General features: G+C 46.3%; 1 protein-coding gene across 1 annotated transcript in view; it reads left to right on the forward strand.

Annotated features, from left to right (window-relative positions):
• The window catches only part of LOC122393206 (HEAT repeat-containing protein 1 homolog), a 162,423-nt gene that overhangs the window by 88,851 nt on the left and 58,935 nt on the right, over window positions 1-14,637 (forward strand). Inside the window, exon 8 of the mRNA XM_043389034.1 lies at window positions 8,313-8,512. Within this exon, the coding sequence (XP_043244969.1) occupies window positions 8,313-8,512 (200 nt within the window). The remainder of the gene's footprint in view (window positions 1-8,312; window positions 8,513-14,637) is intronic.

Here is a 14,637-nt window from a genome sequence, read left to right on the forward strand (position 1 = left end):
AAGTAAAGTCTTTCTTACTCATACTGATCGACCGCGCCTACCAACGCCTATAATCTGAGTTAGTGGAGCGCGTCGTCTTCACTAGCCTGACCTACGTGGCCACTGACCGTGATTCAAAAGCTCATCCCTCACCAGCAGATAGGCTGTGGCGGGATGTATGTACGATCTGGACTTATCCAGTTGGTACTTAAGTGGACTCAGAACAGAAAATCACCAACGAAGGTACGGAAGCCTTACTGGTGCTGCTGGGAGACAAATCACGCGAGCTGTGAGGCGACGCTGGCTCTCTCTGCTCAGGGTACGGAACAGGGCTGATCGTTCCTCGTGCTGGTCAGCACTGCATCGACGAGTAGTTGGTCATCTGAAAGCTGCAGATGGGGGGCTCACGGCACAGAGAACGCATCATGTAATCTTGATTTCAACTTGTCTGTTGGAGTTGAAGCGAGTGATTGCACGCCGATTCTGCACTGTGGATACCACCCCAAAGCGGTTACCGGGGAATGAGCGCCTGGAGCAGCTTTCCACAGACGTTTCTGCAGCTTCAAAGCAGCTCTCATCCAAGAGGATGTATCTGACCACATTGTCATAATATATGCTGAACAGCGATAGGAGACCCACGTGCCTGCGCCATTGCCCTGTTCGTTAGCTGGCTGGTACCTCACAATGATGGAGGAGCGTCTTCCACCGCCTCGCGCGCTGCTAGAAAAGGACGGACGCAGTGGGAACCAACCAAGAGTGACCGAGGACACTGACCCGGCTTTGCACAGTATCTGTTCATCCGTCACCGGAATTCATCGAATGTTACGACTACGAATACAACATGAACTGCAATGGCGCATTGAAGTGCCTGCAAGAGACCGGTTGTCTGAATCACGTTTTGATGCGATCCCCGACGCTGGTGATGGTGCGGCGCCGCATCTTTGGTCTCATCTTCCCTCCAATCAGTGACGTGAGGCAGCACGGTTTAGTGACGGTGGCGAGGGCCGTCAGATGCCCCCACGCGCCTCTAAGACTATTCAGCTGGCTGCCTCAAGCAGGAGGCCATGAGCGACCGTCAGCACGCTTTGAAGTATGGAAAAGGGCAGACTGGCTGAAAAAGGCAAGTCAACTGAACAATTGATACACTGTTAGCCCCGCAAGGTTGGCCTCCCTGTGTCACCAAGGCACACGGATCACAGGTGCCCTACGACGTGATTCTAAGAGCCGCATGCAGGCTGGTAAGGCCCAAACAGAGATGAGCTGAGCATACTGGACATGCTGGCTGTATAATTATTTTTGGTTGTTTATCTAAACATGCTGGTTATTTGATATATGTCGGAAAAATATAACTTCCAATACACAGGCCTGATTGCATGAAGTGGCGCAGTTAGTGCTATATATTCAGGAAATAAATTTCGCAAATATATATTGATGAAAACTGCGATATATACACGTATATTTTACTTGGGATTGGACCGTTCATTTCAGAGGAGAGGCGAAAAGGCCCCTGTGGACACCACCCACGAGGCACGTGATTCCGACTTGTGGGCACCTCACACATGAATAGCCAATAGTAGTGAATGAAGCGGGGCCAATGGGGCTACTCATAGCAGAAAACCGCATGCCTCTGAGACATGCGGTTGCGTTCTGAGGCTGATCGATATCATTGACATTTTTGGGTCCCCTACTGCAGATAGGCAGTGTTTGTGTCAAATCCAGTTCTACTGTTATCTATGATATATGTTACAGGGAGTTTGAGAAATCCGTGAGTTTGCAAACTCCCTAGTGAGTTTGCAAACTCACTGACCGGTCAGGGAGTTTGAGAAATTCCAGAGCGATTGGGCCAAATAAAATCAAATGTGTAAGATGAGGGTGGCATGCGTGCCGGCCGTGATGTTAAAACAAAAACGACTAGTGGTACGGCCAACCGTCGCACGCTGACAAAAAGCTTACAGATCCTTCATTGTTTTACCGAAGAAAAAAAAAGCTATACTCGCGGCTATGTAAAGGGGAGGTTCGGAGCAACGTGCTCCTCCGTTCCGTCGTTTCCATCCTCAGGAATCAGGATACTGAAATCCTTCTCGTCCACGCCGAAGTCCCCACTCCGGGCTGGACAGGCACCTTTATCTCATGCGGGCTGCTCCCTTGGAGCGGCACCGCTGCTCCCGAGGGAGCGCACCCCGTAGCCGGGTGCAAAGAGTGCTTGGGGGGCTGGTCGGTCTGTCAATTCGGACGGGCTCAGCCCCGGCGACTCTGCATATAGGGTGTCTGCCCAGACCAATGTCTCCCCCTATAATTCCTATCATTCGTCCGACTCTGCAATGGTCTTGTCAGACCGAAAGGGCCTAACCCAACAAAACAAAAACAAACAAGCAGCGTGCGCCAGTCGCAGCTGGGCTGGCTGCCAGCACGTCTATGGCGGAGTGGGAATGGGCGTGAATTGATGCGTGTGCCTGTACTTTAGCATGAGTTACCAACAGTGAGCTGTTTCTACTTTGATATATTTAGCCTGACTCTGGAATAGCCACACTTCAGTGGAACGGGTCTAATTGGAACGTGAACTAAATAAATGTATAACTAAATAAAGTGGCGGTACATGCAAGGGTAAATCACTGAGCAGTTTGAAATAAAAAAGGTATTTATGGTGTGCATATGATCCATAAGCTTTTTGTCAGCGTGCGAGGCCTTAGAGCTAGCCTCCTTTGTTTTAACCCGCGCACCGACGGGCATGGGTGTCGATTTGTATACCTTTGGGGGTGCTGCAGCACCCCCAATGCTCAAATGAGCACCCCCAAAGGTTTTCCGGGCACCCCCGAATGTTCCAGTTAGCACCCCCAATGATTTTGTCCTTCAATAACTCCCACTAACTCTGCTTGAAGAAAATAATTGGTTCTGCAGTCTTTCACTACTAAAACTAAAACAATTACACAACTTGCAATGCATGAAATAAAGATGTAAAGAAAAGAAAAGTTAGTTTTAAGAAGAAGGGCGAAAAAACGGTAAGTTGCAAAGACACTGGTGCAGTGGCGGATCCAGGGGGGGGGGGGGGGGCTGCGGGGGCTGGCAGCCTCCCTCCGCGCAATATCCGCTCCTGCGGACCGCAGGGGCTGCTGCACCGGTGCTAATCGCCGTCATTGGTTACTGTCGCCTTATTACCGAGGTGCCGGGGCTGCAACCAGCTGCCGGCAAATGTACGACTTTTTTCGGAGACATATTTATGTAATAAGGTAGCCAAGTACCTACCAGGACGAGCAGAATGATGCTGAAGAACGTTCAACCTTTGGGAAATATTAGTGGAAATCCCTGGATTATCAGTAGGTACCTTATGAGGATACCCAACCATGCCTTGTATGTACGGTTGTGCCCCATGGCAAAGCTGCAATCTTTCACCCGGTGCAGGGGTTGAGCACCCCCAACCATTTTGAAAAATCGACACCCCTGCCGACGGGGGTCTGCGCCAACTTCGCACCGACGGGGGGGGGGGGGGGCGGATGACCGCCCCCCCCCTGAGATCTCGAGAACGAAGCAAGATAGCGACAAGCGGTAAACGGCATCGGATACGCACGGCCAAGATCTACAATTTTTACTAAGGTCATTTTCAGGTCAGGTCAAAGATGACGTCACAGGGGTCGAAAAAGTCAAAATGGCGGCGCTAGATATGGAGAGAGTTTTTCTCGAATAACTTTCGAATTAGTCAAGATAGGAACAAACTAAGGGCATCATCGTGATCATCTCGTCAATCCGCATCGAATGATATGTATGTTGACCTCGAAAGGTCAAGGTCAAAGGTTGACCTCAGGTCACGTGACCTCGAGGTCATCATGTATATCATTCGATGCGTCTTGACGAGCTGAACACAATGAGACCATCCACGCGTCTGTATCTTGTTCCTGTACGGAGTTATTGGCCAAAAACCTTTGGTGACCTTTGATGACGTCACATGACCTCACAGCTGCCCAACAGCAAAACAGACCTCAAGGTAGTGAAGGTTGATCGTATATGAAGTCATGTGTGGTATATGGGGCCATTCCGACCCGTTTTAGTGGTAAAAACAGGCAGTTGATTTTTTCCCCCATTGACTTATTTTTGGGAGGTCGAGAAATTGACCTGACCTTAGGTCACCGATATCGAAATTCCGAGATATACAAATTGTAGCTACTAATGACCTAATATATATATATATATATATATATATATATATATATATATATATATATATATATATATATATATATATATATATATATATATATATATATATATATATATATATATATATATATATATATATATATATATATATATATATATATATATATATATATATATATATATATTCGAATAGTTCGGAAGCAGGTTCTCTTTATGCAAGTTTTGTTAAACACAACAGCATAATGGGCACTTATCTTCTTCTTATTAAGACTTTCGAGGCGGCGAATGCACTGTCGAGGTTCGGGTTCGTGAGAATGTAAAATATTACCAAAAGATGTCATAAATACAAAATATCATAGCTATATTGTTGTTCGACGTTTCGATCTATCAGAGATCATTTTCAAGAAAATTACAGTCACACAGTTTTAGAAGTCATACTTTGAGATAAATGGGTTCAATTACATTTTTGGAACAAATATTACGGATATGATACTAAAACTATTCAGTCGATGAGTCACAGCATTCAAAACAAATAACACACTTTTGTTTTCGTACATGAGCTATAACCCTAAACACATTCGTTCATCCTCCGCGAAGGAAGGTCACATCAAAAACACCATAGCGAGATACGTACGCGCATATGACAGATAACTCAGTCAACCCGCCGCGAGTACTTTGTCGTACAGTGATAGAGATGTGTTCTGCTTTGTCTGAATGTTGATGATTGGCTTTTTGTCGCGAATGTACACTGTTTCAAGTGTGACGAGCCGTCTACGATCCTGACAGTGTGCTAGGATGGATGTGTTGGTCACGAGATCGTCACGTGTGAGTGCGGTGTTGTGATGCTCTGTGTAGTGTTTCTTGGGGGCTCCGTCCTGCAGGTGCATTGTGAGACGTCTGCTCAGAGACGTTGTGGTGTGACCAATGTAGTATACTTCGCGGGTCGCGCAGTCCCCGGCTGTACATTTAAATTGGTATACTACATTGGTCTGCTTGAGTGTTGCCGTGCTGCGTGTGGGATTGTTTTGCATCACCAGTGAGGATGTCTTGGGGCTAGTGTAGTAGACCTGAACTACCAGTCGCTGTTCTCCATCTGTAGGTTGGCAGTTACGGCGAACAATACCGCGGATCACCTGCTCATCCGTCTTCCATGTTGGAGACATCGTGCTGCGGTAGTACACTTTTAGCTCGTCTTTCTTTGTCTTTGGCTCCTTGTTTGTCACATGGTTCTCAAGCATGTTTTTTACAGCGTCGTCAAACATGGAATTGCTGTACCCATTATCTACTAGGATCTTACGAACCCTCTCAAGTTCAGTGTGAAGTAGATCCCAAGTCGAGCAGTGTTTCATGGCCCGTCTAATGTACGCCCTTATGACACCTGATTTGTACGAGTCAGTGACGTCACCCTCCCCATTCATGCACCTGCCGAGGTCAGTTGGCTTCCGATACACATCTGTGACGAATTCACCACTGCTGCAATCAATCATGACGTCCAAAAATGGCAGCTTCTGTCCTACGCTATGGTCAACTGTGAAATTTAAAACTGATTCCTGGCCTAGTTTCATGCGCAGCAGGTCTAACTTTTCAGCATTTTCGACGTCAACAAAAATGTCATCTACATAACGATAGTACATGAACGGTTTGACATCATCACAGAGCAGCACTTTCCTTTCGACATAGGACATGTAGGCTTGGGCAAACAGAACGCCTAGTGGGGATCCCATTGCGACCCCGTCCACCTGTACATAGAGTTTGCCTTCAGGGCACCTGAACGGCGCCTCCGTTGTGCACGATAGCAGCAACTGCTCCAGGATGCGTTTGGGTAGTCTCGGTGGTGGAAGGGTCTCATGATTGTAGACATACTCAAGAATGATCTCAATAGTCTGCTGAACAGGTACATTAGTGAACAGACTCTCCACATCTAGAGAGGCTAGAGAACCTTTTGGTTTCTGGGACCTAAGAATGTCGACAAATTCATCGGTCGATTGAACAGAGTGCTCAGACGGAATATACGGCGAGATAATCGCATTCAGCTGTTTAGCTATCTGGTAAGTGGGAGTCGGGATCTGGGATATGATAGGGCGAATAGGCTGGCCAGCCTATTCGCCCTATCATATCCCAGATCCCGACTCCCACTTACCAGATAGCTAAACAGCTGAATGCGATTATCTCGCCGTATATTCCGTCTGAGCACTCTGTTCAATCGACCGATGAATTTGTCGACATTCTTAGGTCCCAGAAACCAAAAGGTTCTCTAGCCTCTCTAGATGTGGAGAGTCTGTTCACTAATGTACCTGTTCAGCAGACTATTGAGATCATTCTTGAGTATGTCTACAATCATGAGACCCTTCCACCACCGAGACTACCCAAACGCATCCTGGAGCAGTTGCTGCTATCGTGCACAACGGAGGCGCCGTTCAGGTGCCCTGAAGGCAAACTCTATGTACAGGTGGACGGGGTCGCAATGGGATCCCCACTAGGCGTTCTGTTTGCCCAAGCCTACATGTCCTATGTCGAAAGGAAAGTGCTGCTCTGTGATGATGTCAAACCGTTCATGTACTATCGTTATGTAGATGACATTTTTGTTGACGTCGAAAATGCTGAAAAGTTAGACCTGCTGCGCATGAAACTAGGCCAGGAATCAGTTTTAAATTTCACAGTTGACCATAGCGTAGGACAGAAGCTGCCATTTTTGGACGTCATGATTGATTGCAGCAGTGGTGAATTCGTCACAGATGTGTATCGGAAGCCAACTGACCTCGGCAGGTGCATGAATGGGGAGGGTGACGTCACTGACTCGTACAAATCAGGTGTCATAAGGGCGTACATTAGACGGGCCATGAAACACTGCTCGACTTGGGATCTACTTCACACTGAACTTGAGAGGGTTCGTAAGATCCTAGTAGATAATGGGTACAGCAATTCCATGTTTGACGACGCTGTAAAAAACATGCTTGAGAACCATGTGACAAACAAGGAGCCAAAGACAAAGAAAGACGAGCTAAAAGTGTACTACCGCAGCACGATGTCTCCAACATGGAAGACGGATGAGCAGGTGATCCGCGGTATTGTTCGCCGTAACTGCCAACCTACAGATGGAGAACAGCGACTGGTAGTTCAGGTCTACTACACTAGCCCCAAGACATCCTCACTGGTGATGCAAAACAATCCCACACGCAGCACGGCAACACTCAAGCAGACCAATGTAGTATACCAATTTAAATGTACAGCCGGGGACTGCGCGACCCGCGAAGTATACTACATTGGTCACACCACAACGTCTCTGAGCAGACGTCTCACAATGCACCTGCAGGACGGAGCCCCCAAGAAACACTACACAGAGCATCACAACACCGCACTCACACGTGACGATCTCGTGACCAACACATCCATCCTAGCACACTGTCAGGATCGTAGACGGCTCGTCACACTTGAAACAGTGTACATTCGCGACAAAAAGCCAATCATCAACATTCAGACAAAGCAGAACACATCTCTATCACTGTACGACAAAGTACTCGCGGCGGGTTGACTGAGTTATCTGTCATATGCGCGTACGTATCTCGCTATGGTGTTTTTGATGTGACCTTCCTTCGCGGAGGATGAACGAATGTGTTTAGGGTTATAGCTCATGTACGAAAACAAAAGTGTGTTATTTTGTTTTGAATGCTGTGACTCATCGACTGAATAGTTTTAGTATCATATCCGTAATATTTGTTCCAAAAATGTAATTGAACCCATTTATCTCAAAGTATGACTTCTAAAACTGTGTGACTGTAATTTTCTTGAAAATGATCTCTGATAGATCGAAACGTCGAACAACAATATAGCTATGATATTTTGTATTTATGACATCTTTTGGTAATATTTTACATTCTCACGAACCCGAACCTCGACAGTGCATTCGGAATCATAGTTGATTTTTGCGAAATTTTAGCTCTATTACATGGATTATTTACTTGGATTACTTGGATTACTTGTTACTTCTTAGTTATCCATGTCTATTACCAGCGCTTTCTGAGCAATCGCGAAAAACCTTCTAGTGAGTACCTAGTACAGTCGTACAGCCGCACTCTCGGCTGGGCCGGTGGGGGGGGGGGGGGGGGTGCTCAGCCGCCCTCTGAGCTCTGCTGACCCCCTGTGCTCTGAGCTCTGCTGACCCCCTGTGCTCTTCTGCCCAGGTGCGTGGCCAGCGTGGTCACCGAGAGGGCGGCCGAGGCGGAGTGGGCGCCCCTGCTGGCGGCCGGCGCGCCCCTGCTGGCCGCCCTGGAGCGCCAGTACCCGGCACCGTTCACAGCCGCGCTGGCCTCCCTGCCGGGCGGCGCCCGGCCTGCCAGCGCCCTACGCGCCGCCCTGCGCGGCCGCCACGCCGTCAGCACAGGTCAGTCGGCCGGGACAGCAGGGCTGTGCTGCTCCCGTCAGCCTACTCCAAACTCCACCCATCCCCACTCCGCCATAGACCAGGAATTGCGCAATCAGAGGCTAGAGGGCAGGGTCAACGCAACAAGCTCAGCTTGGCAGGGACTCTGTCCTTGTGAATCCTTCCATTCAAAAGGTTCGAGCTGAATTTATAAAAAAGTTAAAGTATTCCTTTCGAATCACCGGCCAGGGTTGGCATTTCTGCCGGCAAAAACCATTTCGTGCCATTTGCCGGTGTTGACCGTCAAAAACTAGCGATAACTTTACCCTGTTAGTGGCAGGCTCCTGGCTACGCCTTTAACCCGCGCCCTGGTGGGGTCTGTTTATAACGTGAACTGGTGGGGGGGGGGCTATTTTTTGCCCCCCCCCCTCGTATCTCCGAAACTACTGGACGGGCTCGCAAAATTCAATCGGCGATCGAAAGCCTTATCAAATTTGTCTAGGGAAATCCAATTTCATTGACCTCGGGGTCACCGATGACGTCACAGGTCAGAGGCCAGTTTTACCAACAGAAAAATAGCCGCCTGGCGCAATTTTTCTGTCAAAAAACCGCGGACGAGTTTCACCAACCAGGCGGAAAATATCCGCCGGCGTGAGAAAATAGCAGCCAGAAAATAGCCGACGAGTTTCACCAACGGCAAATGCGACATTAATGGAGTGCCATTATATGTAGAAAAACAGAAAAAAATAGACAGGTACCCCCGTCTTTTTTATGTCGCGTTGGAATAATCGACCCTATTTGTTAATTATTACCATTAGAGTTGCAAAGTTTTCCCAATGGGCTGCTACCGGCACCGCCCCGCCCCACAAAAATTTTCTGGGATACCGGCATGCTACCACGCCCCAAGCAAAAAAAACCGCCAAACTACCGGCATACCAAAAAACCTGCATTCTTGATTCTGGCTTACCGCTACATGAGATGCCACATTTTGGCAATTTCAGTAGCTGCCCCACCCAGCAGCCACCCATTGTTCAACCAAAACTACCAGCAGCCTGATGTTGGCTGAGTTCGCCCCACAAACACCACAATTTTGAAACTCAATTCCAGTCTACAGCTGTTAAAATATCACCTGTAATCAAAAAAGTATTGCCTACAAAAAGCATTAACACATTCATCAAAATAGCAAGGACAAAAAGAACTTAAATTACTGAAATGTGTTTCTGAAGATTGCACAGTGAGCAGCAATCACATTTACCACAAGCGTTCTTAATTTTTATTTTCCACATTCTCCTAAAATGTTGCAGGTACCAACCAAATAATGAACTATAGATAGTCACAAATCACAATATAAAAAACTACAGATTCGGCGATGTTCCTAACTGAGGAAGCGAGATCAACATCAGCTTTTTCCTATCCGCCAAGGCCATCCTATCCGACCCCCACCAAACACGATTTGGTAGCACTGTAAGGACGCCTGCTGGGCGTGAAGTTTTCCCTTCACCATAGGGTTTACACACAAATTGGTCAAAGTTTGAGCCAGGATATACTAGTCTAAAAATGCAAAAAACGAACAAATTTTGGCATCAATAGATTCAGCATTTCATCGTGTGCCTCAAACCGTCCATCATTTGGCCTCAAAGGAGGTAAAAATTGTTCAAAATCGAAGTTGAAAAGATGCTTTCTGAGCACATAATCTGGTAGCAATCACGTGACCTGCTATAAGCAGCTTATCGATAATTTACAAACATAATTATTAAAATGCTGCTTTAAACAACATTATTCATACATTTTGAGCTTTCAGTACTTTAAATAAGGTCAAAACATCGCAAAACACAAAAGTTAATACAATAGTTACGTGGGTGTCAGGAAATGTCACAGGTGCGTCAAATTTGTGACTGGGGCTTTACTTTCAAACATCGGATCTACCTGTTTCTTATATAAGATAAGATACCTATATAGGTATCTTGATCCTATCCGCCATGGCTTGCTGGCTCGTGAGTAAGATACGAATCATGTAAAAATATGTGTTAATAACTCACTTGTCCTGAGAAGTCACCAAATAATATGTATAAAAACGATATAATATCCTCCCCCATCTCAAACGCGGGAACAAACACAAGGTTATAAAGGATTTCGAAACAGATGCGCCATAACACAGTTTTTAACCAGCTGATTAAAACACTGCAAAAAAGGTTTTAGGACTGCAAACTTCTGCCTCGTGAATGATTTTATTGATAAAAATCATCCAACACGATATTGAATTCCAATGAAATCAACACTGTGAGTGTTATTCACTACAAGAAAAGTACAAATCACTACTTGAGTGATTCACTGGTTGAATCACTCAAGATTTCTCTTGAGTGATTCAACCAAAAGGGCATATGAATAAATATTACGTCATCAGCTTACATCCTTTCATTAGGGGGACAGAGGATCTTAAAAGCCAATCCTTGGTCGCCATTGCGCCACATTGCGCCACTTTGCATTCATTTCGTCTGCATGTTGTATTGCTTGTAAACGTAAAGATAAGACAGAATGCCAGTTTAATTCATTTTCATTTCATTTTGGGACCAACGTTAGGCTCAGGGTTACCTAACACCTGCCTTTTCAGCTGGATTTTCAGTGTCAAATTCTTTGTAGAGTATCTCAGACCACATCTCAGGACTCAAGGCCAGTTTCCAAACAATGTGTTTTGTGTTGTTTTTATTCTGCCTTTTGCCTAGGGAATGTTGCCATGAACATTTATTTATTTTAGTTATTGTATTATGCCTATTACCTACCATCAGACTTACTAATTGGTTATGCTTTTGCAACATGAATGAGTATTCTTTGTCTTCCTTTGATAGACCATAGTAGATTCTTGACAATTCTAATTAGAGCCAAACCTGTGAAATGCTGAGGTTCATGTGTTACCCCTACCCTTAGCAATGGAACTTCTACCACAAAATGTATTTTGCAGTGGCTAAGATTGCTGTTATTACAATTCAATAGCCTCTTAGTGTCCAAAGTTTGAATCATATGCTGATAATTTTTTTGGTGCAAAATAAAAAATACCGGCATGCTACCGGCAAGACATGCCAGATACCACGAAAAAACCTGCGGTAGTGAAAAATTACCGGCATGCCGGTAGTGCGGTAGGGAAATTTTGCAACTCTAATTACCATGATTTGCGCTTCTCAATTGATATAATGAATTAGTATCATTTATGGTCAATTGGTAAAGCACCTGGGCTTCAAGATTAGAAGAGGAATATCGATATCGCGTAAAGAAAGGGCCTTCGTCACCAGGCAGAACCAAAAGGAATCAACAAGATTGGTGTTTTGGTGTTGTGTTAATTTTTTTTTCGTTTTATGTTATCTATGTAGTTGCTACAAGCAACCAACAGTAAGATGATAGTGTATTAACTAGTGGTTAGCTTACAAGTTCATTGATCGCACGGAAGTGGAAATAACGATGAAAGGTCATTTTCGAATGTGCTTGCAGAAATGCTGGAAGGAGAAAGGGTAGGCCCATAGGACTCAAGATTTTAAATAAATGTGTCACTCTGTTCACATGTTTAGTTGCATTTGACATTGCAAGGCGCAGTCTACTGATACCAACTACTTTTGGGTGGAACTTGAGTTGTGCGGCTAACGGGGAAGTGCATTGACAATGCTAAGACCTAAATGGTAAGATTTTCAAGATAATGACAATGAATTTTTCAAATGTGTGGACCTTGAATTTCAATTCATCGTCACTTCGCATGATCAACACGTCTAAGAACAGGAGACGTCCACCGCTCTCTTCTTCAATGGTGAACTGTATTCAATTCAATGTTAAACTGTAAAAAGCCAAGTGTATATGTACGGTTCTCCAGGGTATTAGTCGTTGGTCGCTCGGCGGGCGGGAGGGCAACCAGTTCCGCCCCTGTATCGCGTGACCCCTTGCTCCGCCCAGTCACGCACGAGCGTACTCCACGCCGCGTAGTAGCGTGGGGAGGGGAGGGTTAGAATGGTGGCATGTGTAGAGGCTAGAACCGGTTTCCACCGCCATGCCACCGCCCAGCGACATGGAGCGGGGTCAGTGACCAGGGCGCAGGGAAAGGTCAGAGGTCAGCTATAACGTAGAGCTTTGTGCCTCCCTCCCCTCCGCGTGTAACGATCGCACGACAGCGGCCGGCGGCCGATCAGGCTTGACATGTCAAGGTCACCCGCAGTCAACGGGCTCAGAGGGTTGGTCGAGTGCGCGTCCGTGGCTGACGACAGTCTCGACCATACCATGTGCTATGGTGCCGATAGACTAGCGTGCGTAATAAGTTTTTGTTCAAATGTTCAGTGCATATGGCTGCTGGGGTGTGTCATCTTGATATGATGCTTTGTAACGTGTATGATACGCTTAAAACCTCGCTGGCAGTGGCTGAGAGGGGGGAGGCGGGTGCGGGGTGGCGGGTGCCGCCTCCACATGTTTATTTTTATTGATAGCTGCGAGAGCTGAAATTTGGCAAGCCTGACCTTTGATTCAAGCTGAATTTTTATGACAGCAGCTGTATTTTCATCCTCGCCCATATTGGTGTTTTGCCAGCGTCTATCGTAAAGGGGGGAGGAGGGTCCGTTGGACCCCTTTGCCGCTCAACCCCTGATCGAGCTAGAGCTTCGCGGAAAAAGAGCGTGTTGCCCGTGACGAGAGGAGGCCGATGATACCCAATTTTAAGGTCCTAGGTCATTGGTTGACAGGTCAAAAGTCTAAGTTGACTAAGTTGTCAAAGTTGACAGGTCAAACTCAAAAGTCGGGGAATCGGGACCTGCTAAAGCTTCGTAAAGTGAAGCTGTTATAGGGTTTTGCGGGGTGCTGATCACGAATTTCAAGTTAGTTTTGATCACAGATGATGTTTTCGTGCATTTAGGCCAGGTCAGGTCAGGTGAGGTCACATGTTACGAGGGAACCAAAACTACTTCTTACATAAATGTTCAAACGGTTTCTAAATGCGAAATCAACTCCAAAATCTACCCTAGAAACATGTAGAGCTCGAAAGAGTGAACAAAGGTCATCAAAGGTCAGTGACCTGACTGACCTTCACGTGACCTTGATACCCACTAGAATCCATGGGATCAGCATCCTTTCACATGTTTGATCGCTTAAAGCCACAAAAAGACAATAAAACGCGCTCTACTCGAAATACGCCAAAACGCGATTCCGGCCAAACATGGTCTCGGAAAACAGGTCACAAGTCAAAGGTCTTTTGAGCCAGGGTCATACAAATTATAGGGTAGGCGTAATATTGATTAACTCGAGGGTACTTAAAGTTTCGTCGCACTCAGCCGCTTTTTACGCGAGTTATTTGCGAAAAACTAAGGGTAGGAGGTCTGTTCGACACCCTCCTACAAGTGCGAAGGTTAAGGTCAGGCCGTTGACCAATGACGTCAAAAGTGAACCTCTGTAAGGTCCCAAAATGTCGCGACGTCGCAGCACCCTTCGTGCCAGGGGACTTTTCAACGGGGAATGAAGCTTGTATGTATGATCTAGTACTATCTCCCAGAGGCCTCACAACTTGTATGTAGCTATCTCGTATTTTTCTTAAGAGTCACCTGAAGTCAGGTCGGTCACGCAACCTCACGATTATTAATCAATTGGGAAATATGAAAGCTGTTATTTTGGCGCCGCGAGCCATCTAAAGCTGTCTCAAGCGTATTAATTCGCGATTTTATACAATCTTTGCAAGCCCCAGCATTCACTTTTCCATTCTCAAAGCAAGGCGACTTCATTTATGACGTCACTAAGGTCACAGGAGTTTTCACCCAAAAGTCCCGATCAAATTGAGCTAGCGAGTCGTGAAGCCACCAGTGGACTTTTGAGGACCTACCGAATCGAAGAAGCGATATGACCTCCTTGAGCCAGCCTCGTGGCCTGAGTGGCTCTGCCCTGACATGGCCTGAGGTGAACACCTTAAATTGACCTCAACAAAAACAAAGCGTATACTATTCGACGCGCTTGAGCATGCAAAACTCGATGGTGCCATTGTCTCGGCTCTGTAACCACTTATGGTAAAGTTGTTTACCAAAAACCGATCCCGCGCGACTTGGCCAGCACTTATACTACCCTCAGAGTTTATCGGTTGACCTGAGACATTCAACTCGGGTACCAGTTGCTGCATCTGATACGACGCACGC

This window comes from Amphibalanus amphitrite, unplaced genomic scaffold (genome assembly GCF_019059575.1).
Source record: "Amphibalanus amphitrite isolate SeventyFive unplaced genomic scaffold, NRLGWU_Aamphi_draft 000523F_arrow, whole genome shotgun sequence".
Taxonomy (NCBI): domain Eukaryota; kingdom Metazoa; phylum Arthropoda; class Thecostraca; order Balanomorpha; family Balanidae; genus Amphibalanus; species Amphibalanus amphitrite.